Source organism: Lynx canadensis, chromosome D4 (assembly GCF_007474595.2).
Source record: "Lynx canadensis isolate LIC74 chromosome D4, mLynCan4.pri.v2, whole genome shotgun sequence".
NCBI classification, from domain to species: Eukaryota; Metazoa; Chordata; class Mammalia; order Carnivora; family Felidae; genus Lynx; species Lynx canadensis.
The window spans coordinates 10,155,730-10,181,102 of NC_044315.2; the positions used below are offsets into that span (position 1 = coordinate 10,155,730).

General features: G+C 47.1%; 1 protein-coding gene across 1 annotated transcript in view; it reads right to left on the minus strand.

The window, feature by feature from the left end:
* Window positions 1-25,373, minus strand: part of DMRT1 (doublesex and mab-3 related transcription factor 1) — a 111,916-nt gene that overhangs the window by 55,822 nt on the left and 30,721 nt on the right. The window contains exon 3 of the mRNA XM_030293680.1: window positions 11,138-11,421. Coding sequence (XP_030149540.1) covers window positions 11,138-11,421 — 284 coding nt within the window. The remainder of the gene's footprint in view (window positions 1-11,137; window positions 11,422-25,373) is intronic.

Consider the following 25,373-nt stretch of genomic DNA (forward strand, 5'->3'; position numbering starts at 1 on the left):
ATAACCAATGAGGTCTCACGAGACCTATCATAAGACGTAAGAAAACATTGAACAGCTCTCAAGGCTTCTTGCAAGGGAAACCAAGAAATGCATATTGCCCGCTAGGAAGGCAGAGATACAATGGGAGCGGACGTGCCTCTACAGTCAGGTAAACCCCAGTTCAAACTCAACCCGCTTTCCCCCGCTTAGCAGCTGTGTGACACCAGCAAGTGACTTGTCTCCCGGAATGTCCGCTTCCTCATCCACAAAAGTGGGAGCAATCCCTGCAGGCTATGTTAAGGGTTAAGCGGGACAGAAGATATGAAAGCTGTCCCTGTGACATCTGTCCTGTCACGCCTACACCCTCCCTTCCCCCAAGGGGGCGTCCCTCTGTGGGAGCATCGGTGGGATAGTGGTGGTCACACTCAAGGACCCCACTTTTGAGATGCTACCAAGTAACCCTGAGCCCTTTCACAGGTATGCCAGGGATGTGGTCACAAAGAGGGAGACAGACACACCCCTGGATGACATACTTAAGTATCTTAAGTACATAAAACTTTTGCTCGGTATTCAAAAGAAAACTCCATTCTCTCAATTTTTTCTACTTTTCAAATCTTAAAAAGTTGAAAATCTACCTGTTTCCTACATAGCCACTGTTACATACAGAGTGAGAGAAAAAGACAACAAAGAATGTTCCTTCAGGTTTTCAGAGTTTAGGCCATTACTCAAGACAGGAGATTATGTGTCTTCCCTTCATTCTCCCGGGATTGGCTGATAAGAACTACTAACTGCCCAAGATAACGCTTGTGAGAAGGAAGGTGATGAAAAGGTGTGAGAAAACAAAACAAGGAGGTCATCCCTTCTGCCCTGTTTCTCAATCTCCCTGTGAACCCGCCTTCCCGGAGGGTGTGGATGGCCAGGGTGATGTCCACAGAGCACGGGGAGCAGCCTGTCCCAAGCGCAGGCAGTGAGGGGGTCTCCTCTCTGCAGAGAATGTTTAAAAAGTAATGAAACTCTGGGGTGCCGGGGCGGCTCAGTCAGTTAAACATCCGACTCTTCATCTCAGCTCAGGTCTCGATCACAGGGTTGTGAGTTCAAGCCCCACAAAGGGGTCCGCACGCGATGAAACTCACTAAGTCAATCTGCTCTGAACTGTCACTATCCGATGGCAATTCCGAACAACAGCAGTGATGAAATCCTGGCCTCACCCCACCCTGCCCCCGGCACACCACTGCCCGGGGACCACATCACAGCCCTCCCCAGACTCCTCCAGACTCCATCACAGCAGCCATCAGAGAATTGCGTGTATCCTAGTTCCCTGCGTGCTAGGACCTGGGGGGTGAGGGAGTCTAGCACAGTACACAGCTCTGGGGGCGGAGCTAGTATTCAATACATGAATTGTAACGAATGAGTGAATGCGTTTCTTCTACATGCTCTGTAACATGATGGAGATTTCTCGACGGTAATTTTTTTAAGATTTTATTTTTAGGTCATCTCTACACCCAACGTGGGGTTCAAACACATGACCCCAAGATCAAAAGTCGCCATGCTTTACCAACTGAGCCGGCCAACCAGGTGCCCTAGAGAGTTTTCATAACCTTAGTCTTTTGACCCTTCTACTGCCATATTCCTAATATACTTTTTTTAAAAACAGGGCAAACCAGCCTCTGTTATGCATTCCCCTGATTTTGGGCTTTATTCAATTAATGAGGGACACTTAACCGGCCATGTACAAAATCTGTCTCACATTCACATCTGCTTCGGGGGAAAAAACAAAAAAATCAAAGCTACCAGGGAAAACATCAACAGATAAGATTTTGGCCACTGGCCCAACCAAGTCAAATCTGAAAGCTTTCAAAAACTGTGATCTAATTATCTGGTTTTCAAGCAGATTACAGAATCCCCAAATGATGTATTATTTACTAACTTGATGCCACTGTGTCAGAGATCAGGTTGTGTAACAATCTCTCAACAGACTGATCATGTATTTCTTTCTGCCTCCGACTGAATAGGGAGTAGTCCCCGGGGTATGCCAGTCCATTGCAAAGTTCTCCAACTCAGTCCGGACCAGACTGAACTTATAACGGAAATGTTGTACCCCAGGGCTCCTAAAACCCGAGATGACACTCCATCTGGATTGTCTGGATGCCACTGGACCGCTCCAGCCAGGCTGAGAAACAACCCATCACGATGTTCAGGACCAACCCCGGCCCAAGATATTCTCAGAGTCAGAGCCGTCTGCCTCGGGGCCCAGGTTTCTAGAGCCCAATTCTGCTTTCTTCTGCCAATCACACGTTTTCAACCCAAATGCTCAAAAGGGCCTGGCCCGTGCCCTGCTGCAGTTAGGAGAGATTCCTCAGCTTACCTCTCGCCATCTGTCTGGCTTCAGCATCTAGAATGCCCACCACCTCCCTCAGTTCTGTTCCAGACCCAGGGCCACCCAGCAGTACTGTCACTGTGGCCCCAATTCCTGCAAATGAGTGCCCTCGCGGAGGGATCCAAAGCAAGCAAGCCATCAAACGTTCATCATCTGTCAAACAAAACCAATTCTTCGAGTAAGGATGTAATCGACACCAGCTGACGGTCGTCAGAACCATCGAGTGTAATCGTCTAAAATGGGACCAAACAGCAGCTCCTTTGTGAAAGTGCATGTGAGCAAGGTGGCGGTTTAGAGGCCGGGAGACAGGACTGCACTCATCCAGGTTGCAGAGCTCTGGCGAGTCTCAGGAGCACCTCCCCCCAACTGCTGCTGGCGCCTTCAGAGCTGGTGGCCAACAGAAGCTTGCTCCCCTCAGGATTGGGGGTGTGTTGTAAAGGCCAGGAGCACTGGAGTCATTATTTCTCCTCGAAAGAGAAGAATCTCAGGAAGAAGTGTGCTGCACAGGAGAAAGTTATAAATACGGCCAAGGTGTGACAGGCCACTTAAGGGAAAGTTCATAGTAGAGGCCATGTGGGCTCCACACCTGGAGAAGCTGCACACCTTCCTCTCACTGGCTTTAAACTTTCCGAGGTGCGGGGCGCCTGGGTGGCTCAGTCAGTTAAGCCTCCGACTTCGGCTCAGGTCATGATTTTATAGTTCATGAGTTCGAGCCCGTGTTGGGCTCTGTGGTGACAGCTGAGCCTGGAGGCTGCTTCACGTTCTGGGTCTCCCTTTCTCTCTGCCCCTCCCCCTCCTTCTCAAAAATAAACATTAACAAATGAAATTCAAACTTTCTGAGGTACGTAGTGACTTGTATGTTTTCTGAAACAGAAGATTCTCCAAGACCGGCCCTCCAACCCAACGGAGTCCTCACTCCACTGGACAGACAGCAGGGCCTACCTGGGGTGCATGGGAAGGGGTCCCACAGAATGCTGGGCATTCACAGGACTGCTGTAAAAAGGAAGAAAAAGACCAAAGCACTCTCCCTGTAAAGAGTCAAGCTGAGCGTTAAGTCGACACAATCGCTAAACGAAGCAGATGAAGACCCAGGGAACTTTGCTGTTGTCATGGTGACACAGTGACAGACGTTTCCAGACTCTGTCTGGACTGCAGAGACTGGCATGATGTAAAAGGGAAAGAGACGGGGAGGGGTAGGGAGGGTGCTGCTGAGTGAGGGCATTTGCACAAAAAGAAATCCTGCCGCCTAATAGGATTTTATTTTTACAAAATGTTAGAAGAGCAGTCGCAATAAAAACAATTTTTTAAAAGTAAGCTCTACACCCAATATGGGACTTGAACTCACAACCCTGCAATCAAGAGTCGCATGCTCTTCTGACTGAGCCAGTCAGGTGTCCCTAAGAGCAATTTTTTAAATTGAATAGCTGAGCTTTAAGAAAAACTCACTTGGCCTGGGGCACCTGTATGGCTCAGTTGGTAAGAGTCCGACTTTGGCTCGGGTCATGATCTCATAGTCCGTGGGCGCGAGCCCCCGTCAGGCTCTATGCTAAGAGCTCAGAGCCCGGAGCCTGCTTTGGATTCTGTGTCTCCCTCTCTCGCTGGCCTCCTTTCCCGCTCATGCTCTGTCTCTCTTTCTCTCTCGCTCTCAAAATAATAAGCATTAAAAAAAAAAAAAAAAAAAAAAAAAAAACTCACTTGTCCTTATTTTCCTCATTCCTCTGTAAAACCAGCACAGGTAACATCCTGCACAGATGACAGTGAACCGCTGGACACATTCCCAGTAAAATGAGGAACAAGAGGACACCAACATCCACGGCTAGTATCCAAACTGAGTATCATGCCAACGACATGTATCAGAACTGGAGGTATACAGGGGAAAACGGCAGTACCAATATTCTCCTGTATCTGACCCAGATACCCCAAAATAAGCAACTAGAAAATTATTAGAATTACAGAGATCACAAAAGTGGCCAGATACATAATAAGTATACCCCATCACAGCAATGGAACCTGTAATACTTTCTAAGTTTTAATTTAACTTATTTATTCTTATTTTGAGAGAGGATGCACGCATGCACGGGAGAAAACATGCACATGCGTGGGGGAGGGGCAGACACAGGGAGACAGAGAATCCCAAGCAGGCTCCATGCTGTCAGGTCAGAGCCCGACACAAGGCTCGATCTCACAACCCGTGAGATCACAACCTGAGCTGAAATCAAGAGTGGGATGACTTAACAGACTGAGCTGCCCAGGCGCCCTGAACCCGTTAACACGTTCAGTCAACATAAACTTACATCCTTCTAATTCCCCTTTAAGAAACCTAATAGAGGGTGTTAGCGTTTACAGGCCAAGGCCATTACCGTATCTATTTTAATTACCTTTTCCTAAGGTAAGAAATTACTTTAAATATTTTAAACTGTATTTGTTCTTATAGACTCTCTTGTGTCTGCTTGCAAACTTTGTCAATTTTTCTTCCCAGAGAAAAAAGGCAGTTAGTGTCCATCCACCAACAGACAGCGGCCAATAACCAGCTTGCTCGCAACAGGGAAGCCTAGGCGAGATTAACCTGCTGGCACGTTTGGATGACAGTTTGGAGCAGACAGCCTTGATCACAAGGCTCTGTACAGAGAGCACGTGAGCAAAGGCAGACAGCCCAGCTGGAGTCTGGCTCTCCTATAACCAGCTGTGTTCCTCAATCACTTCAACTTTCACAGCTCACAACTATCCAGGAATCTGAGGTGCCCTGATGCGCATCATCCTGGGGTCCCTGACAGTACAGCTTGGTGGTCGAGGCAAACCCAGAAACTTATCTGAAGTCTGCTTCGTCTTAAAAACCGAAATGGTGGTGCCTGGGTGGCTCAGTCAGTTAAGCGTCAGACTCTTGATTTCAGTTAAGGTCATGGTCTCACGGTTCGGGAGTTTGAGTCCTGCGTCAGGCTCTGTGCTGACAGCACGGAGCATGCTTGGGATTCTCTCTCTTCCTCTCTCTTTGCCCCTCCTTCCCTCTCTCTCAAAATAAATAAATACACTTAAAAAAAAAGCTGAAATGGATTTTGCATTCTACTGCCTTCTCTCTGATATGTTTTTTAAATTTAGGAATATCTTAAAATAATGACTATGACTTATAATCGTCTCCCTGGGAACAAGAGCCAGGTCTGAGCCACGTGCAGCCCCTCCAGGACCCTCCGGGGTTGCTGTCCCCCACACAGCACACACTCCAGAAGTCACTTCCTCTCAACCTTTTGGCTAACAGGTTGTTCTCATGCTGAGCAACGCTAATGAAAAGAGGAAGCAGTGTGGAAACAGGGGCCCCATCAGGCTGCTCGCTGTGGGACAGAGAATATTATATGGTGGCTTGAACTGGCAGGGGCTTTTGTAAGACCCTGCCTGATGCTTTGGCCCCAGCCAATCAAAGGTACTAGAGCGCCATCCCAGGAACGCTCACAAGGGGGCGCCTTCTCTGTACTCCAAGTCCAGATCCCAGGATCTGGTTTCCTTCCTGCCTGGAGCTCAGTTTCAAATCCAGGGTTACGGAGATGATCCCCAACTTTCTGCCTCATTTTCCAGGTGGTAACAGCAGCCTTCCCCCAAGACCTGCTTTTCCCACTTTTGTCTGCTGGTTCAGTGGTAGTCCCTAACACATAGCAGAATGCCCATGAGTGTTTATTTAAAAAACAAATGCATCCCACTAGGCGCGTAATCATAAGTGGGCAACCCTAAAACAAGACATCTCAGATTTGAGCCCAAAATCACCACCAGAAGGAACGAAATCACCTATGTTGTCATTTTGACCACACCCGAACTGTGAGCAGCACGGGAGTCTACACATCTGGAGGCACCAGCTTCTGAAAGGCGATTGAGAGGTTGCCAGCCAGAGGGGCTGAAAGGAGATCCCAGGTACAGCTTCAAGTCCTCCCGTATTTATTTCTGCTCCCTTGATATGCACCTCTCCCTTGTCAACCTGGTACAACATGTTTATTTAAGAGATAATGTTGCCGTGGAGGAGTGCACAAGACAATAAACAGCTTTTGCAGGCAATTAAATGCAGAAGTGAAATTGAGCTGCTGGTCAGTGGAACCAGCCATTCATCGTGAGTCTGTTCCAGTGTCACAAATGTTATTCCTGTTTCACAACAGGACAGGAATGTATGATTGGGCCACAAATCTCCAGAGGCTGGAGGCAGACCAAAAGCGATTAAAGCAGTTCTCTGCATGCAGGGCATTAACACGAAGGAGTCCTGAGCTTCTGGGATGCGGACCCAGCACGCTGTTCTATTTCCTTTAATAGATTTCGCACTTAGTAGGTGCTCTGTAATTATTTGTGGCTTGCTTGATTTTATAGGGACACTTACCGGAAGTCTCATCTTTACAATAAACTCAATGGCTACTTTCTGGCAAATAATTCAATACCCTCCCTATTACCTTTAAAAAATTAGGATTATCCCCACTTCCATCAGTTTTTCTAGGATCAGAAAGGAGCTCTTGGTTGAAGAACATTCCCGCTGTTCCCCCACCCCCACCCCCCACACATGGATATACTCCGCAGTAAGGGGAGGGGGAGAACTAACAGAATGGGGACTTGATCCAGTGAGGAGTGAGGAAGGAAGTCAAGACAGTCTCTGGAGGAGATGTGCCAGGGTCAGACCAAGGGAGGAGGCAGTCAGGAGGGACTAGCACAGTCTGGCACACCTTCCACAAAGGAGATGAAAAGCAGGGTCACAATCAAGGGGGCACCCCCATGCCGTCCTCCCCCGGGAAGCTTCCAGCAGGAGGGAGCACAAGAGCAGAACCAGAGCACCCTCCCAAAACAGTGGGGCTGGGGCCCAGATGGCTGTTCCCGACGCTCCTGCCCTAACAACGTGGTTAAAAAGTGAGGCCTCTAGGGGTGCCTGGGTGGCTCAATAGGTTAAGGCTCTGACTTCAGCTCAGGTCATGATCTCATGGTCCATGAGCCTGAGTCCTGTGCCAGGCTCTGTGCTGACAGCTCGGAGCCTGAAGCCTGCTTCGGATTCTGTGTCTCCTTCTCTCTCTCTGCCCTTCCCCCACTCATACTCTGTCTCTCACAAAAATAAACGTTAAAAAAAAATGTTTAAAAAAAAGTGAGCCGTTTTGTTCCTTATTAAGAGCAATAGTGCTTACTAGTTATAAGTATTATGTGTAGGCATTCACCATTTAACTAATACTTCATAACACACACATCATAAACATGTGTTGCACCATTACGATTTCTGTCTGTGCTTCTGGTTTTCCATCTGCTGAGCAGAACACGTTTTTCCCCAACCCTGAAAAAATTATTCCACGTACATTCATATTTGGTCCATACTCACATGTCACAGTCTTTCAATACTAAAACGCGCCCTACATATACCCTATCTTGTCACAAAGGGGATCTGAGATCGCTAACTAAAATACATAGCAGCAGAAGGCTGAAAATTAGATAGATCTAAAAAATGATGATTGGGGAAAAGAAATAACCGCAGTCAACACGGGCATAGTACTTGCTGGTGTGCCCAGAAACGTCTACGGGCACTAATCACCTCACTCCAGCTGTTACACTGCCAGACGTATGCAGGCAACAATTCTCTGAAGGTGGTACCGTGCCCACTCTACAGACCAAAACAGAGAGACACAGAGACGATTTTGTGTTTTGCCCCAGGCTTCACAAACATTTAAATGCCAAGTCAGAAGTGAATATGGATCTTCCAGTGTTCTCCTAAACCAACAGACCCGGTTTCTAGCCCAGGCTCTGCCATCAACTATCTGTGGGGGCGGAGTAAACCCCTTCAGCTTCAGACCTCCGTTCTCCCTGCACCAGGATGGGGTGAACTGGAGCTTCCTAAGACCCACTGCAGCTCTGATCGCCACTAGACTGATGGTCACCTGCCATTCTGCAAGGCGATGGCTTATATACCTACGTTGGGTCTTGGCACTTAGGAGTTGATTTCCAAGAGAACTGATTTTTGTGGGAATGACAACAGGGCTGTAAGTCCAGCTTGTGTTTGTATCTGGTTACGAGGTTAATCCATAGACTCACACAGCGTCAGACTGAGGAGGGATGGAGACGCCACGCGGTCAAGCCCCTCATCTCAACGGTTAGGATCATTTTCCGGGTTACACGAATACTGCAGGTGTGTCTAGATATGCTTTCCCAAGAAGCACATTCACAGGGGATTTGCAGGCAGATTCCAAAAGCAACTTTGAGATAGCAGGGAATTCAGCATGTTTTAAATGCTATTGCCGAGACTGTGTATTTCAGGAAAGCTTCAGAGGCCCCATTCTCGGCCATCCGAAGTAACCACACGTCAGCACTGTTCCAGAAGTTTCTGCATATTTCCAACCTCCACAAGGGAGGAAAGAAAACCGGAAGACGATTCCAAGAAGACCCTCAATGTAAAGCAAAGCGCTTAGGTAGGAATTCTAAGCCCTAAAGAACTAGAGAGGACCTTGGTATTTATATTGATGGCAGTTTCCGTGGCCTGACCCAGTGATAACCAAACGCTGCTGAGAAACACCGTGGAACCAGACAGGTCCACATTCAAACTCCAGCTCTCCTGTGTGGTGGCTGTGTGACCATGGACAAGTCAGCCCTCTGGGTCTCAGTGTCCTCACCTGTAAAAAGCAGGCAACACGATCTGCCTCCTGGGCCTTGGAGGAAGACTCACCGCTCAGCAAATGCTAGCTGTCATGACTGGTGCCATTTCTAACTAAGAGGAAGGGGCATCAACCACAGTAGCAGAGAAGGACCTATTTCTGCAAAATAATTTGTTCCATGAGAATATATTACCAACAGCGACTGGAAATAAAAGGTCTTAAGCTCAGCCTTCCAGGAAGACAAACTATATGTTAAATGATGCCTTGGCGGGCGTCTCTACCTCTCTCCATAAGTGGCAGTGCTAGAGACAGCATGAACAGCATCAAAACTGCCTGTCCCCCAGGACTAAGAAAGTCTGGCCACGATTTTTCCTCCAGGCGTGGGAACCTGCCCTCCGGAGACTCTCTCTCTCTCCTTACACACAGCACCTGAGACATCTCTCCAAGACCAGGCAGTGATGCTGGTCTGCCGTCTTACAGGCCAGCTCAAGGATTCTGACAAGTAGACGTCTGACTTTACTGGAAAGCTCACCAAGAGTTGCCTGCCTCTCTCTCAGGAAACAGTTAAGGTTCCCCCCCCCCCCATCCTTTTTCTCATAGGCCAACAGGTTCACAGAGCTGTCCTACTTTTATCCTTAAAGCCTAGAAGTAGCCAGAAAATCAGGACGCTCCAGCGGTAGTCCCTGCCTTGTGGGAATCTACAGGATACGCTGGTGTTTTCAGAACTAAAAGATACTTCTTCTTCTTTGCAGAGAGGAGAGCTTCTGATGGAAATCAGCCCAAAACCTGCCCCCAAGAATTAAATCCAGTTGGCACTTTGAAAGGCCTGTAGGGGTCCAGGTTGAAGATCTGTAAGTCATTGCATTCCTTTACACTCACATTACCTCCGAGTTCTCACACCCATATGCGTGAAGCCCTCTTTTTTTTTTTTTTTTAAAGCTTATTTATTTTTGAGAGAGAGAGAACATGAGCAGGGGAGGGGCAGACATAGAATTCAAAGCAGGTTCCAGGCTCTAAGCTGTCAGTTCGAGCCTGACACAGGGCTTGAACTCATGAACTGTGGGATCATGATCTGAGCTGAAGTCAGAGGCTCAACCGAGCCCCTGTGAAGCCCTCTTTTTAACAAGCATGGTTCTGAAAATAAAATGTGTGGCAAACTTACAAAAATGTGTATCCCAGGGGACTAGGGTGGACGTATTAATAGGCTGAAGAAGTCTGATCCCTAAGGGGAGTGAGAGAATCCAAAAAGCGGGGGAGCTTGAAAATTAACTACTTCCTCACACCTAAAAAATACAAAACGGGATAGAATCGCTCAGAGGAAAACTTCAGCTTACATTTTTAAAACATGGGCATAAGAAGGTCGAAGTTTTGCCCCGAACTCCCAGATATGTATGTCCCATTGTGTTGGAATCAAAGCCCAGTTGAGAAAGCCTGCGAGGTAAATGTACCCCAAATAAGAACCGTTCTCCCTGAATTGTAACATCTATGGCTGCCGGAGGCTCGCAGGTGGGGAGTGCTGGCTCTCATGCGGCCACACTCCCCGCGGCGTGGTAACCCAGCTCGTGGACGTTTTCAGTGCCTTGAAATCCGAGGAAACGGTTACAGCTGAGGAAGCAGAACAGCTCTAGAAAAACACTCCTTCCCTGACAATGCAAAATGCTTTGTTTTACCCCCGTGTTAATCTACAAGCTCTTGATCGCACACTTAAGCATATGAAAGATGACTTTCATTCCCAGCTAAAAAAAAAGCACCCAATTTGGCCCAGAACGACAGGGACCTAATTCCTTTTCTTACCTTGCTTCCACGTGAGCACACAGGTGATACCACTCGTCCCTTCCAGGGTGCAAATTCATCACTAAGATTACGGCCACCCAGAAGGCTGCACCCAGCATTTTCTAAGCTGCTCAAAGAAAGTGGGGACGAGGCTACAGGGGGAGGTGAGACCTCACACAGTGAGCCCCTCGTGAATCTCCCTCCGGCCAACTGGGTATTTATGCAAAATGATAGTGCAAAATGAGAGAAGTGCAAACACACACAAGTGTGATCCCTTTACACGTTACAATTCCCGTAGCCGACCCGGGAGAGGGAACTTTTTTTTTTTTTTTAACGTGCACACATGTGTGCTGAGCTGGTCGTTGTGTGTGCGTGTGTGTGTTCTTGACAGATCCAGTCACTCTGGGCCACGTCTTACCTGCCACTGGTTTCCCGGCTGACTGGGCACGTAGGGTGCCGGGAGGCTCCGCAGGCTGTTCTTCACCGGGGACCCCCCGAGGGGGTTTCCCACGTCCCCGGAAGAGGAATCCGCGGCCAAGGCCATGGAGTACTGCGGGTAGTTGTACAGATTGTTGTAGTAAGGGAACAGAGAAGGCTGGTAAAAGCTGCTGTAGTAGGTGGAGTCAGAAACCAGATCAGGTGTGTTCTCCATGTGCCCTCTGCTGGTGACGGCAGGAATATCCTGGATGACCATGCGTCCCTCTGGAAAGGAAAAGACCACACGGTATTCACATGGGGGTGCACAAAACTCTACCTCTCAACCCTGGCAACGTACGGCCTTCCTCATCTGCAAAGCTACAGAGCAAGGCTCTGGAACACGCTGCTTCCTCCCACAGCCAAAATAAGGGACACGTCTCTCAGGCTGGCAAAACTGGGGACACAGCTGGCAGACCCCTGCAGAGGACTTATTTTCACCGAGAATACCAAAAACATTTTAGTGACACAAAGCCTGGGCAGGCCTAACTTCGACCCAGACAATTCTACCCCAATGTTAGGAAACTGGAGATCAAATCTAGTTAACTTGGCCGTCGGCATCATTTTTACAACAAAATGAATTGTACTTCACTTTCAACAAAGTAATAAAATCCCAATGCTCAAACTATGGTAGCCACATCGATATATCAAAGAGCCAAAGCAAAAGGCTAAGAGTTTAAGCACACATTATTTCTTTAATTTCCTCCCACACCTGATACTGGACTCTTCACAAGTCTGGACAATGGTATAGACCAGGGGTAGACAAACTTCTTCTGTAAAAGGTTAGTAACGATTTCAGGCCATTCAACTGCAGAATGCCCAGACTGCTGAGTGGTCATGTTACAATAAAACTTTATTCACAAAGCCAAGCAGTGGGCCGAAGCACCCTAAAGGCTGTAGTTTTGTCAATCCCGTGTCTAGATTTTAAACTGTGTCGATTCGTAAACAAGCAGACTCCTAAATCCTCTCTCCCATGGACATCCATCACGCCATGTTCTAAGAGGTGGTCCAGGAGCCTGAGATGGCTGCAAGGTGTCAGGATGCCGCTGCCCGGGGATTCTACAGTCTGGGGTGAGACATGTGATGGGATTACAAATACCAACAAGGATTATCACACAGGAATAGCCATAGACTTTTATCGAAATCCAAAGGCTGGAGAGAGGACTTGGGAGCCTAGAAAGGACCACAGAGACCTTCAGGGAAAAAAAAACTGCATCCAAGCTGAAGTTTAAGGGAGGAACAGAGAAAGGTGAAAAATAAAGAAAGTGTTGAGAAAAGGACAAGGAGGACAAAGGCATTAAGCGGGAAATCGGGAGGAGGGCGTGCCAGCGAGAGCTGGACAGGGCAGCGCAGCGAAGCTGAAGAACTGGGTGCCCGAAAGGAATGGGAGGCGGAGCCGGAGCAAGGGGCGGGGAAGCCTCCAGCCAGCCCTCCAGACCCTGCAGCATGTGACGACTTCTGGGCCAGGAGCAGAGGGTCAGCACTGAGTTCCAGAGTGAGTGACCTGATGGCAAGCTTAGGACAAGCGAAGGGAAGAGAGACCTCAAGTCTGTGAAAGCAGCGAGGGGCCTGAGCTACGGGCAGGGGGGCAGGACTCAGCAGAAGTGGAGGGGCTCGCTGGACTTCCATCTGGAAGGGAAGGACAATGCCGGAGGAGGCACTTGGCCGACCTGGGGGAGAGTGGGGAGTCTGGTGTGGTAGGAGAGGGAGGCGATGAGTTCTGTCGCATCCACAAGCTGGAGGCACTTACAGGCGATGAGCGAAGGAGGGAACTGGCAAGTGCACTCGGCAGAGGAGAGGCTGGAGGAGCCCTGGGAGCCCTGGGGGGGGGGGTTCTACCAGCCTCCAGGGAGAGGGGGAGGGAGTTGTTACCAAAGAGCGAGTTCTGGGAGAAGAAAAGGGAGCCAGGAATGGAGCTGGGGAGAACCAAGGAGAGAACACAATATCACACAGGCCAAAGTTGATGTGGCTCCTGGAGGGGCCAGCATGCCTTGTCAACTGCTGCCAAGAGATCAAGCAAATCAGTTCTAGAAAAAAACCAACAGAGGGCTTCAGGGCCTTGTGGGTTTTGCAGGAGAGGGAGGAGCGAGTAAGCAATGCGGAAACAGACCAGCTGGGCACAAGAGCCTTCTCTTCGCCAGAATGTAGACGGAGCAAAAGCAGGCACCAGGGCTGCGGGCTCACTGGTGCATCCCCGAACCTAGCACACCGCAGGACACGCGGTGGTCAATTATGTGCCCGAACAGATCGACGAGTCCCGGTTTTCCAAGTAGCCAGGCCTCAAAATAAATGTGAGGAAGAAACAGAAGCTCCCCGGAGCAAGAAAGCGTCATTTCATTTTTAACCCACAGACAAGGGTTGAGCACGCATAGGTGGGGAGAAGCTGGTCGACGGAAATTCCCCGCAGAGTCAACACGTGGCCCAGAGCAGGTGCTCCATGTGTCCGCTGGCCGAATATGGAAGGAAAAGAGAAGATATGCAGGCGGCAAGCTGTGGAAGGGATTTTCACAGCCCCACCTTAAAGTCAGTGCTAAAGTGTCCTCTCTCTGAAAGGATACCAAATCCATCCACCTTAGTGCCCTCCCAACGTTGTCAAGCCACTATTTCATTATATTTCTTTCCTTCCGTCTCTCCTCTTCCCAGCTAATGAGATGAGACATTCCAGTTCCATTACCCCACACCGCATGTGGAGAAGGCACCTACCCTCCTCACCTCTTGAACTCCCCAGCTTTTTCTTATTTTAAACACCAATTTCGCGCATAACAGGTGGTTTCCAGTGGCGAATTCTTTTGTGTTTAATGTTGTCTCTTCACTGTTTTCCTCATTACTTAAGCAATACAAATTTTGTGAAAATGACGAATTATACGGGTGTCTAAATCAGGGAAGGAATGAATGACACGGGCTTCACCACTCAGTCACAAGCATTGGTGGGACATCCACGTGTAATCTCACAGACATTGAGGAAGGCATTTCCGATGCTTATCTCTGTCTTTGCAGCGGGAAAAAACAGATACCCCTTCGGACCTGCCCTTCAAAAGCAAGGTCCTCAATTAAAAAAAATATACATTAGTAGGTAAAGAATTAAATAGAAGGCCAAGAGAGGCAGCTGGGTGGCTCCAGTCAGTTGAACACCTGACTCCTGATTTCCCCTCAGGTCATGATCCCAGGGTTGTGGGATCAAGCCTGGTGTCGGGCTCCACACTGGGCATGGAGGCTGCTTACGATTCTCTCTCTCTCTCTCTCTCTCTCTCTCTCTCTCTCTCTCTCTCTCTCTCTCTCTCTCTCTCTCTCTCTTTGCCCCTCTCCCCTGTTTGCACTCTCTCTCTCTCAAATAAATTAAAAACAAGAAGAAGAAGAGGAAGAAACCCAAGGACACCAGGATTCTCAGATTAGGACACAGGTTCGTGAATTTCCGAATCACACCCCTACTCAGGACCTTTTATCAGGCCTCCGTTTTATCCAGCAATATGATGTCAGTAATAATTCTCAAGGTAACAAGAGGATGGCTTCAACAAACTGCACAGGGAGCCTCTAGGTCAGGTCAGAGCGAGGACTGGTTTTGCTACAGCTGAGTATAATCAATCAGCTACTGAGGCCATCACTTTCCCACTTATCCGGTATTTTACTTCCTCTTTCAGATTATATTGACCTTGAAGAATAAATTAAGAAACACACTGGAAAAGTTTCATTTCCTACCAGTATTTAAATAATAAAAACTCTTTGAGCTTTCTAAGAGTAGGTGCCTAAGGATTTTACAATCCTAAGATGTTTAAGCACTCTTGAAAAGTGACATTTTAAAAAGCTCTAGGGACCTGTGGAACTGCCACACCCTGTACTTTGTAAACCTCAAATTGTATTTTAAAGTTCACATCAAAACTCTTGGTCCGTGTTCAAAACAGGTTTACGAGCCCCAGCCTCTGCGTGCGTGCCACTGATACGTGGAAATTTCCCGAGGTCGAAATAAGCATCCATCAGTTGACAGGTGTCTCATCCAGTGGAGTTCGCAATGTGGCCCTTGAATGGGCAGCATCAGCCCCCTCGGGAACTTGCAAAAGCACACCCTCTTGGACCCCACCACACCCACTGAATCAGAAACTCTGAGGGGTGGGTGGGCCCAGCAGTCCTGAGTTTAACAAAGTCCTCAGAGGGCTCTGATGCACTCACAGATCGAAACTCACTGGTCTACTTGGAAGATTGCAAACAAGTGCTTCAGAAGCTATCCCCCAAAACGTGACCCCTGACCGCACTGCTGTGACACTCCTGCCTGGCTATCCCACAAGAGCATGCAGATAAATACCACCTCCTCCAAAATCACGGCAGAGCTCGGATCACAAGTGGTGTGCATACTGCTGCCTGACAGTTGGGATGCTCACGGGCCACACCCAGGCTTTCTTCATTTATTCTAACCACAAAAGTTTAATTTATTTAAGTGTTTTTTCCCTTCGAAAAATTGAAATATTCCACACAGGGCTTCTGGAAAACCAAGAGGAGCGGGTAATGCAAAAAACATTTATTCTTTTTTTTAATATGAAATTTATTGTCAAATTGGTTTCCATACAACACCCAGTGCTCATCCCAACAGGTGCCCTCCTCAATGCCCATTACCCACTTTCCCCTCCCTCCCACCCCCCATCAACCCTCAGTTTGTTCTCAGTTTTTAAGAGTCTCTTATGTTTTGGCTCCCTCCCTCTCTAACCTCTTTTTTTTTTTTCCTTCCGCACCCTCATGGTCTTCTGTTAAACTTTCTCAGGATCCACATAAGTGTGAAAACATATGGTATCAGTCTTTCTCTGTATGACTTATTTCACTTAACCTCACACTCTCCAGTTCCATTCACGTTGCTACAAAGGGCCATATTTCATTCTTTCTCATTGCCACGTAGTACTCCATTGTGTATATGAACCACAATTTCTTTATCCATTCATCAGTTGATGGACATTTAGGCTCTTTCCATAATTTGGCTATTGTTGAGAGTGCTGCTAGAAACACTGGGGTACAAGTGCCCCTATGCATCAGCCCTCCTGTATCCCTTGGGTAAATTCCTAGCAGCACTATTGCCGGGTCATAGGGTAGATCTGTTTTTAATTTTTTGAGGAACCTCCACACTGTTTTCCAGAGCGGCTGCACCAGTTTGCATTCCCACCAACAGTGCAAGAGGGTTCCCATTTTTCCACATCCTCTCCAGCATCTACAGTCTCCTGATGTGTTCATTTTTGCTACTCTGACTGGCGTGAGGTGATATCTCAGTGTGGTTTTCATTTCTATTTCCCTGACGAGGAGTGATGGTGAGCATCTTTTCATGTGCCTGTTGGCCATCTGGATGTCTTCTTTAGAGAAGTGTCTATTCATGTCTTCTGCCCATTTCTTCATGGGATTATTTGTTTTTTGGCTGTGGAGTTTGGTGAGTTCTTTATAGATTTTGGATACTAGCCCTTTGTCCGATAAGTCATTTGCAAATATCTTTTCCCATTCTGTCGGTTGCCTTTTAGTTTTGTTGATTGTTTCCTTTGCAGTGCAGAAGCTTTTTATCTTGATGAGATCCCAATAGTTCATTTTTGCTTTTAATTCCCTTGCCTTTGGAGATGTGTTGAGTAAGAAATTGCTGCGGCTGAGGTCAGAGAGATTTTTTACTGCTTTCTCCTCTAGGGTTTTGATGGTTTCCTGTCTCACATTCAGGTCCTTTATCCATTTTGAGTTTATTTTTGTGAATGGTGTGAGAAAGTGGTCTAGTTTCAACCTTCTGCATGCTGCTGTCCAGTTCTCCCAGCACCATTTGTTAAAGAGACTGTCTTTTTTCCACTGGATATTCTTTCCTGCTTTGTCAGAGATTAGTTGGCCATACTTTTGTGGGTCTGTTCTATTCCACTGGTCTGCGTGTCTGTTTTTGTGCCAATACCATGCTGTTTTGATGATTACAGCTTTGTAGTAGAGGCTAAAGTCTGGGATTGTGATGCCTCCTGCTTTGGTCTTCTTCTTCAAAACTACTTTGACTGTTCGGGGTCTTTTGTGGTTCCATACAAATTTTAGGACTGCTCGTTCTAGCTTCAAGAAGAATGCTGGTGCAATTCTGATTGGGATTGCATTGAATGTGTAGATAGCTTTGGGTAGTATTGACATTTTAACAATATTTATTCTTCCAACCCATGAGCACGGAATGTTTTTCCATTTCTTTATATCTTCTTCAATTTCCTTCATAAGCTTTCTGTAGTTTTCAGCATACAGATCTTGTACATCTTTGGTTAGATTTATCCCTAGGTATTTTAGGCTTCTTGGTGCAATTGTGAATGGGATCAGTTTCTTTATTTGTCTTTCTGTTGCTTCATTATTAGTATATGAGAATGCAACTGATTTCTGTATATTGATTTTGTATCCTGCAACTTTGCTGAATTCATGTATCAGTTCTAGCAGACTTTTGGTGGAGTCTATTGGATTTTCCATGTAAAATATCATGTCATCTGCAAAAAGTGAAAGCCTGACTTCATCTTTGCCAATATTGATGCCTTTGATTTCCTTCTGTTGCCTGATTGCTGATGCTAGAACTTCCAACACTATGTTAAACAACAGCAGTGAGAGTGGACATCCCTGTCGTGTTCCTGATCTCAGGGGGGAAAGCTCTCAGTTTTTCCCCCATTGAGGATATTAGCTGTGGGCTTTTCATAAATGGCTTTTATGATGTTTAAGTGTGTTCCGTCTATCCCGACTTTCTTAAGCATTTTTATTAAGAAAGGATGCTGAATTTTGTCCAATGCTTTTTCTGCATCGATTGACAGGATCATATGGTTCTTATCTTTTCTTTTGTTAATGTGATGTATCACATTGATTGATTTGCGAATGTTGAACCAGTCCTGAAGCCCAGGAATGAATCCCAGTTGATCATGGTGAATAATTCTTTTTATATGCTGTTGAATTTGATTTGCTAATATCTTGTTGAGAATTTTTGCATCCATATTCATCAGGGATATTGGTCTGTAGTTCTCTTTTTTTGCTGAGTCTCTGTCTGGTTTGGGAACCAAAGTAATGCTGGCTTCATAGAATGAGTCTGGAAGTTTTCCTTCCCTTTCTAACTTCTGGAAAAGCTTGAGAAGGATAGGTATTATCTCTGCTTTAAATGTCTGGTAGAATTCCCCTGGGAAGCCATCTGGTCCTGGACTCTTATTTGTTGGGAGATTTTTGATAACTGATTCAATTTCTTCGCTGGTTATGGGTCTGTTCAAGTTTTCTATTTCTTCCTGTTTGGGTTTTGGAAGCGGGTGGGTGCTTAGGAATTTGTCCATTTCTTCCAGGTTGTCCAGTTTGTTGGCATATAATTTTTCATAGTAAGAATCATTTATTCTTTATCTCAAGTTGTATTTTTGTATTTGTATTTGGCTCACTCGTTGGTTATCCTAGAACAACTACGTCCAAAGCTTTGCTTTAGATGTAAAAGGCACAAAGAAATATTCAAAATGTTTCATTTCTTCTCTTTAAAAATTTTTAAAAATGTTTACTTTTGAGAGAGAGAGAAAGAGAGAGCGAGCGAGCGAACATGAACAGGAGAGGGGCAGGGAGAGAGGGAGACAGAATCCAAAGCAACCTCCAGGCTCTGAGCTGTCAGCACAGCTGAGACACTTAAAAAGCAATCATCTCATTGCCACAATGACAGTATAGGTAGATGTCACCATCAACAAAAGCAGTGGAGATGGGAGCCAGGGTGGAGGGGATTTAGAGATGATGGTGTGCAGACACACTCCAAAGAATGATACCAACAGGATCATGAAGGAGGAGAAACACAAGTCCTGTGGCAGGGACAGTGACCAGATTGGCCTGGCCACAGTACACAGTTCATGTCAAGGGCCCACAGGTAATGAGAATGGGAAGCGACCTTGGTTAAAATTGTGGAAGGCCTCGAATGGGGAGGCCAGTCAAGGACTTCGGGTTTCTCCTCAAGCTACAGGGAGTCAATGAAGGTTTTCAGAGGAAGCAAGTAACAATAAAAATGTTTTAGGAGAATTGATCCAAGCACCAGGGACAGATCTAAGAGACTAAGGAGGTAGGAGTATAGACTACTCTAGAATAGTCTATTCCGTATATGCATATATAGTCTATAGGCTAGTATACACTAGGATCGTTAGTTTCTTTTTTAATTTTTTTATTTATTTTGAGAGAGAGAGAGAGAGAGAGAGAGAGAGAGAGGGAGGGAGGAGGGGCAGAGAGAGAAGGAAAGAAAAGAATCCCAAGTAGTCTCCGTGCTGTCAGTGCAGAGCCTGACACGGGGCTTGAACCCACCAAACTGCAAGACCATGACCAGAGCTGAAACACAGTCGGACGCTTAACCGACTGAACCACCCCGGCACCCCTATACTAGGCTCTTTACATACTCCAGGCCTGAAGATGTAATTATGAGCGTATCTAGGGAGGCTGTAGTAATGGGGGAAAAAATGCATGAAAGTCACTGGCATGTCTTGTTCCGGGCATTCCCTCCAAACGACCAAGTTACACTGCTGATACCTGTCACCCAGGATGCCGGGAAGCCACCGAGCTCCCTTATCAGACACTTGCTGAATTGCTGAGTGACCATGCGACACTCCAGCCTGGAAAGGCACACAGCTCTCACCCAGGCTGAGGGAGAGTGAGAACAGAAGCCACACATGCCCCTTCTCCGACCTCTGCTACAGCAGAGTTCCCAAAGAGTAACTAGAGACATTCCCTTGAACGCTGGGACGTCACCAAAGCTGGGAAGTCAGGCAAAGTGTCACTGATTGGCAATAAACCCGAAGGTAAGATTTACAACTCATAAGCCACAAAACAGATCAACTAACCATACAAAACTTGAAATGAATATGTAGATATAAATTCAAGAATCCATTTCCCATGCACCAAACTCTTACTGGGCTACTCTTAACCCTTGTCTGAGTCACAGGGTAAAAAAAAAAAAAAGCAAATACTGAGCTGCCCGCTATGAATTCCTCCTGCTCCCCCCACGCCTGACACACACTGTGACAGGGACATTTTAACTGCACGGCCAACATGACGAAGCACAAAGACAGCGGAAACATCTTAATGAATTTGCTGAAAATTCTGAAGCTGGATCTCATGGTTTATTTTTGTAGGCTAAACACTGGCCCAGATGACTTCGTGATGGTATTAGTAATAATAGCACAACAGAACAGGCTTTCTCAAGAGAATGTGGTAGCTTTCTTTCTTTTTTTTAATGTGCATTTTTAAAGTTTTATTTAAGTAATCTCTACACCCAATGTGGGGCTCGAACTCACAGTCCCGAGACCAAGAGTCACATGACATGCTCTTTGGACTGAGCCAGCCAGGCATCCTGAGAGTGTGGTCACTTTTTTAACCAGCAGCACCATGTAAGAATTATCAACCTGTAGGTCCTCTGTCAAGACGCCAATGGAAGAGTGAAGCCAGACATTCTAAGTGCTGGTACTTATGACTGGGCTAGCATTAATTTGTGCTAGAAGGAAAAAAAGGTCAGCAGGACTGGATTCAACAACTAAGAGTATGTCCGTATCTGGAAAAAACGACCAACAGCATTTGTCTGAGCAAAGACGTCTATACAGAGGTACTGCCCACAGACTTGATCCCTCTTATTCCGAAACTCCTATTTGTGGCTCTATACATTTACCTTCCGCACATCCAGTTCTGGGATAAGGCTTCCCAATCCCTCTGCTACTTTTTTTTCCCACTAACATATGCAGCGTGAAATATGATTCACTCCTTCATGAAGGATCAATACCCACACATGATAAATACCCGTATCGATCCTGCAGTGTTATATGCTGGTCTCTGGGCCCGTGGCATATTAATAGTAGTTAACCAGTAATTCATTTTAAGGTATGTGAAGGCTTTTTTTTCCCTGCTCTTCCTCTAGTGTCAAGATCCCCAGAGCTGTTGCACTTTGAGTCATTCACATTCAAACCAAGAGTCTACTCCCTTTTCAATGACAAAACCAAATCCCACAGTTTCCTATATGAAAGATCACATAGAAAACCAGAATTTATAATTTACAAACAATAAGGCTATTTATGATTCACCGTGAGTGATCCTCGACTTAACTGGCATATACCAAGTTGTTTTTTTTTTTCTTAATATAATTTATTGTCAAGTTGGCTAACACACAGTGTGTAAAGTGTGCTCTTGGTTTTGGGGGTAGATTCCCATGATTCATTGTGTACATACAATACCCAGTGCTCATCCCAACAAGTGCCCTCCTCAATGCCCAGCACCCATTTTCCCCTCCACCTCCAATCAACCCTGTTTACTCTTGGTATTTAAGAGTCTCTTACGGTTTGCCTCCCTCTGTTTGAAACTATTTTTTCCCCGTCCCTTCCCCCATGGTCTTAAGTTTCTCAAGTTCCATGTATGAATGAAAACAGATGATATGTGTCTTTCTCTGACCGACTTATCTCACTTACCATTAATACCCTCCAGTTCCATCCATGTTGCTGCAAATGGCAGAATTTCATTCTTTCTCATTGCCAAGTAGTATTCCACTATATATATAAACCACGTCTTCTTTATCCGTTCATCACCAGGTTTTATTTTTCTTTGTAATCCCATGCCTTGCTTAGTTCCTGTCATAATTAGTTTCTAGTTTTAAGAGTTACCCACCGGGCAAAATTGTTCACTCCTAAGTCTGAGATCTCAAAATTATCTACCTAACATGTTATGCTGAGTGTTAGGAGGGTACAGAGAAAGTGTAAGTCATTTTCTCTATTCTTTTTTTTTTTTTTTAAAGGAAAACTGAGGTCTCAAGATTATGCTCAGTGATTGACATGATGATGGAATCAGGATAGCAGAGGTACCTCCCTGGGACAAGAAGGCTTGGCTTGGCTAACTGCTTTTAGCTTTCTTCTCTGCGAGGTCACCCAATGTCCAGAGTAATAGCTCCTGGCATTTCCTAGATTTAGGAGTAATGGAGAAACCCAGAGAGATGCTTCAGGACTCCTCTCCCACAAGGGTGAGAGCTTGGAGAGAGACACGGGGAGAGAGAACATTGTCCTATGGGCCGTCCCTGGACCCTCTAAGCACTCATATGATCCCAAGACAAGCTCATCATCCTGACAAGGGTTTCAGAGGGAAGCATAGTTGGCACAGGGAGAGGCCCAATTACACAGGTGGCAGTGTGCCTACTATTCCCTGAATGCTGACAATGAGGAATGAACGAGGGACTTGTCACCGCCACTGTCACCTTCCCCTGATAGGGACGCAATTCATATCCCACACAGGAAACGTGCTGTGTGCGAGGCAACCTGTCTGGGACTTTGGGGCACAGACCAAGGCCGTAGTCCTTGATGCAGCAGGACTCACAGGGGAGGCTCCGAACAAACACACAGAAGGAGAGACAGACCAAGGCTGTGAGAAAACACAAAGGCCGCGGGAAGGGAGGGCGAGATCAACTCCAGCCTTCCAAGTACAAGTTCTGCTGGTGTTGGCTCGCTAACGTCACTCTTGTACACAAAGCATGGAATGTGTTAGAGCCAATGTTGCCTTTTGCCCAAAGAATTTTGCTAAGTGTAATTAGGTCCCGCCAAGTTCAGTTTTCTCAGGGTGAAGGCTTTCCAGAACAAAATGAACCTGAAGTTGGTCTTGCAAGCCAGGCGCAGGTTTTTGGTTCAAAGGTGTGTAAAATATTAATGTGGGAGGCAAAGGGATCCGGAGAGGGAGGGGGAGACAGAGACAGAGGAGGGGAGGAATATCTTGATTGTCAAGCATGACCGCATGAAACAGACCAAGCAGGACATATGGCGGAAATGGGGAAAATATAAAGCGGGAAAGGCAAATACGGGCCTTCCAAGGGACCCAGCCAAGATTTGAAACAGGCCGCCCTGGGGCCACTGAAAAGCCCAGTGAGCCACAAACACGTCCATTGTGTGCAGCAATTCCTGAAAGAAGGCTTCAACTACCTACATTTTGACCTCAAACTTCTAAATGATTAAGTTCTTCTTTCTAGTTTATCTCTTAACTCAGGCAAAAGACCCTGTGGACAAACCAACCCCGATGGGGAATGAAATGTCCCCTCAAGCAACAAGGACAGCCCTGAGCCCGTGAGACCCAGAGGCACTGACCTCAAGACAATGATGGACTTGACCTTCATAGCCCACCTGCACAGACCCATCCGCCTCTGCCCAACACGTTCCTTCGTTCCTTCTATAAACCTGGAAGTACTTTCAGCACTTCTGGAGACAGTGTTTGAGACGCTGGTTCACTGTCTTCCTGGTGTTAGCCTCACTGAAATAAACTCGTTTCATCACTACTGTCTCTCTGCCTGTGGACTTCTGTCCACGGCGAGTGTCCACACCTAGTTTGTTTGGGCCCCTCGGAGCCACGTGCTGTCCCACCCCTGCCGGCTCCCATCTCCTGGAATGTCGACAATGAGCAAAGAGCAATCCCTGCCCTCAAAGAGCTTACTCTCTGCGGATGAAGAGCCCCAAGGACAAATCAAGGTATCAGAAAAGCTTTCCATCGAAGAGTCTCTAAAAAAAACAAAACAAAACACAAGTATGTCTATCTTCCCAGCAGGACGAGAACGAGGGTACTGCCGGCACAGGAGGTTGGACTTCAGACTCATCCAAGGAAAAATCCTAACTGGATCTGGAAAGACTGGCACTCACCACCCCGACCTCCCACACCCACGCACCTACCCGTGTTCCTATTCCCGGGTTTCCGCTTTCCCTGTGTGTTCCCCCTTCCGCACCCCATCTGTGTGAGCCTCAGGATTCCGGGGCGGGGGGCAAACAGGAACATGGTTGGCCTGCAAAGGGAGTCAGATATGGAGAAGATGCCATTTCTCTGACTTTGCTAGAGAATGTCTGGTGGCCGTGAAAGCCTATCTCATGGCCGGAACGTTTTCTGTCCTTAGGCCAGCTCGGAATTCCCTATCGTTGGCGAGATGCCAGAGACAATCTGAGACTCCCGTCAACACCGCCAGCGGCCTGGAGGAGTCGCGGGGCCACCAACAGGCCAGTGGCCAGGCCCGGGTTCGGGGCGGGGGGGGGACCAGAGAAGAGAGGAAGGACGGCCAGTGATCTGTTCCAAAGGCGACCTTATGGGGAGGGAATCCCTTCCCCACTCTTCTTAGTACCCCTCGCACGGAGAAAACTTCAGGTCGGGGGCATCTCGGACTGACTGTGAACGTACAATTTAGGTCCCCACAGGAAAGCTATGCTTTGAATTGTGTTCGGACAACTTAAAATGCAGGGGCTGCAACCACGGAGGTCTTCTGCTTGGCCACGAAGGGTGCTCAACACAAGGCTGTCAGATCGCACTTTCGGAACTTGCTTTTAAAAATAAGATCCCAGGTATTTGTCTCTGCTCCTGAAAGTCCCAGGTTTCAAGCCAAGAAGTCACACCCGACATCTCACTGCGGCCCTTCCAGAAATGTGGTGGCAATATTCCCCAGCCGCCGTCCCAGCCAAGGGTCCAGGTCACATGGATTGTCACAGCAACAGAAAGACGTCATTCACCTTTTTTCACTGTGTGGACATTTGCACCGGTGACGCAGAAGCAGTGGCGGGGAAAACCGCCTTCGCACACATCAAGGTGGTCCCACCGAACTGCACCAGCAGTGGCTGGATTCCTCACTGACGTCCTCATTTGGAATATTTTACTTTGTATAATATTACAAAATTAATTTTTTTAACGTTTATTTATTTTTGAGACAGAGAGAGACAGAGCATGAACGGGGGAGGGGCAGAGAGAGAGGGAGACACAGAATCGGAAGCAGGCTCCAGGCTCTGAGCCATCAGCCCAGAGCCCGACGCGGGGCTCGAACTCACGGACCGCGAGATCGTGACCTGAGGTGAAGTCGGACGCTTAACCGACTGAGCCACCCAGGCGCCCCTAATATTACAAAATTAAATGTCAGTTTTGCTTATGATGCCCTCGATGAAGTAGGAAAAAAACCCCCACTGGATTAAAACTCTGCCTTTGCGCCTTTTTAATAGCCCATGACAAAATGGGAGGGACTCATGAGGCAGGTCTGTTGCAACCCAAGGGTGATGGTTTCCTTGAACAAGACTTGGTGCAAATGTCTGAATGATGAGCTTATACTCTTGGGGCGCCTGGGTGGCTCATTCGGCTAAGCATCTGGCTTCGGCTCAGGGCATGATCTCATGGTGTGTGGGTTTGAGTCCCGCATCGGGCTCTGTGCTGACAGCTCAGAGCCTGGAGCTTTCTTTGGATTC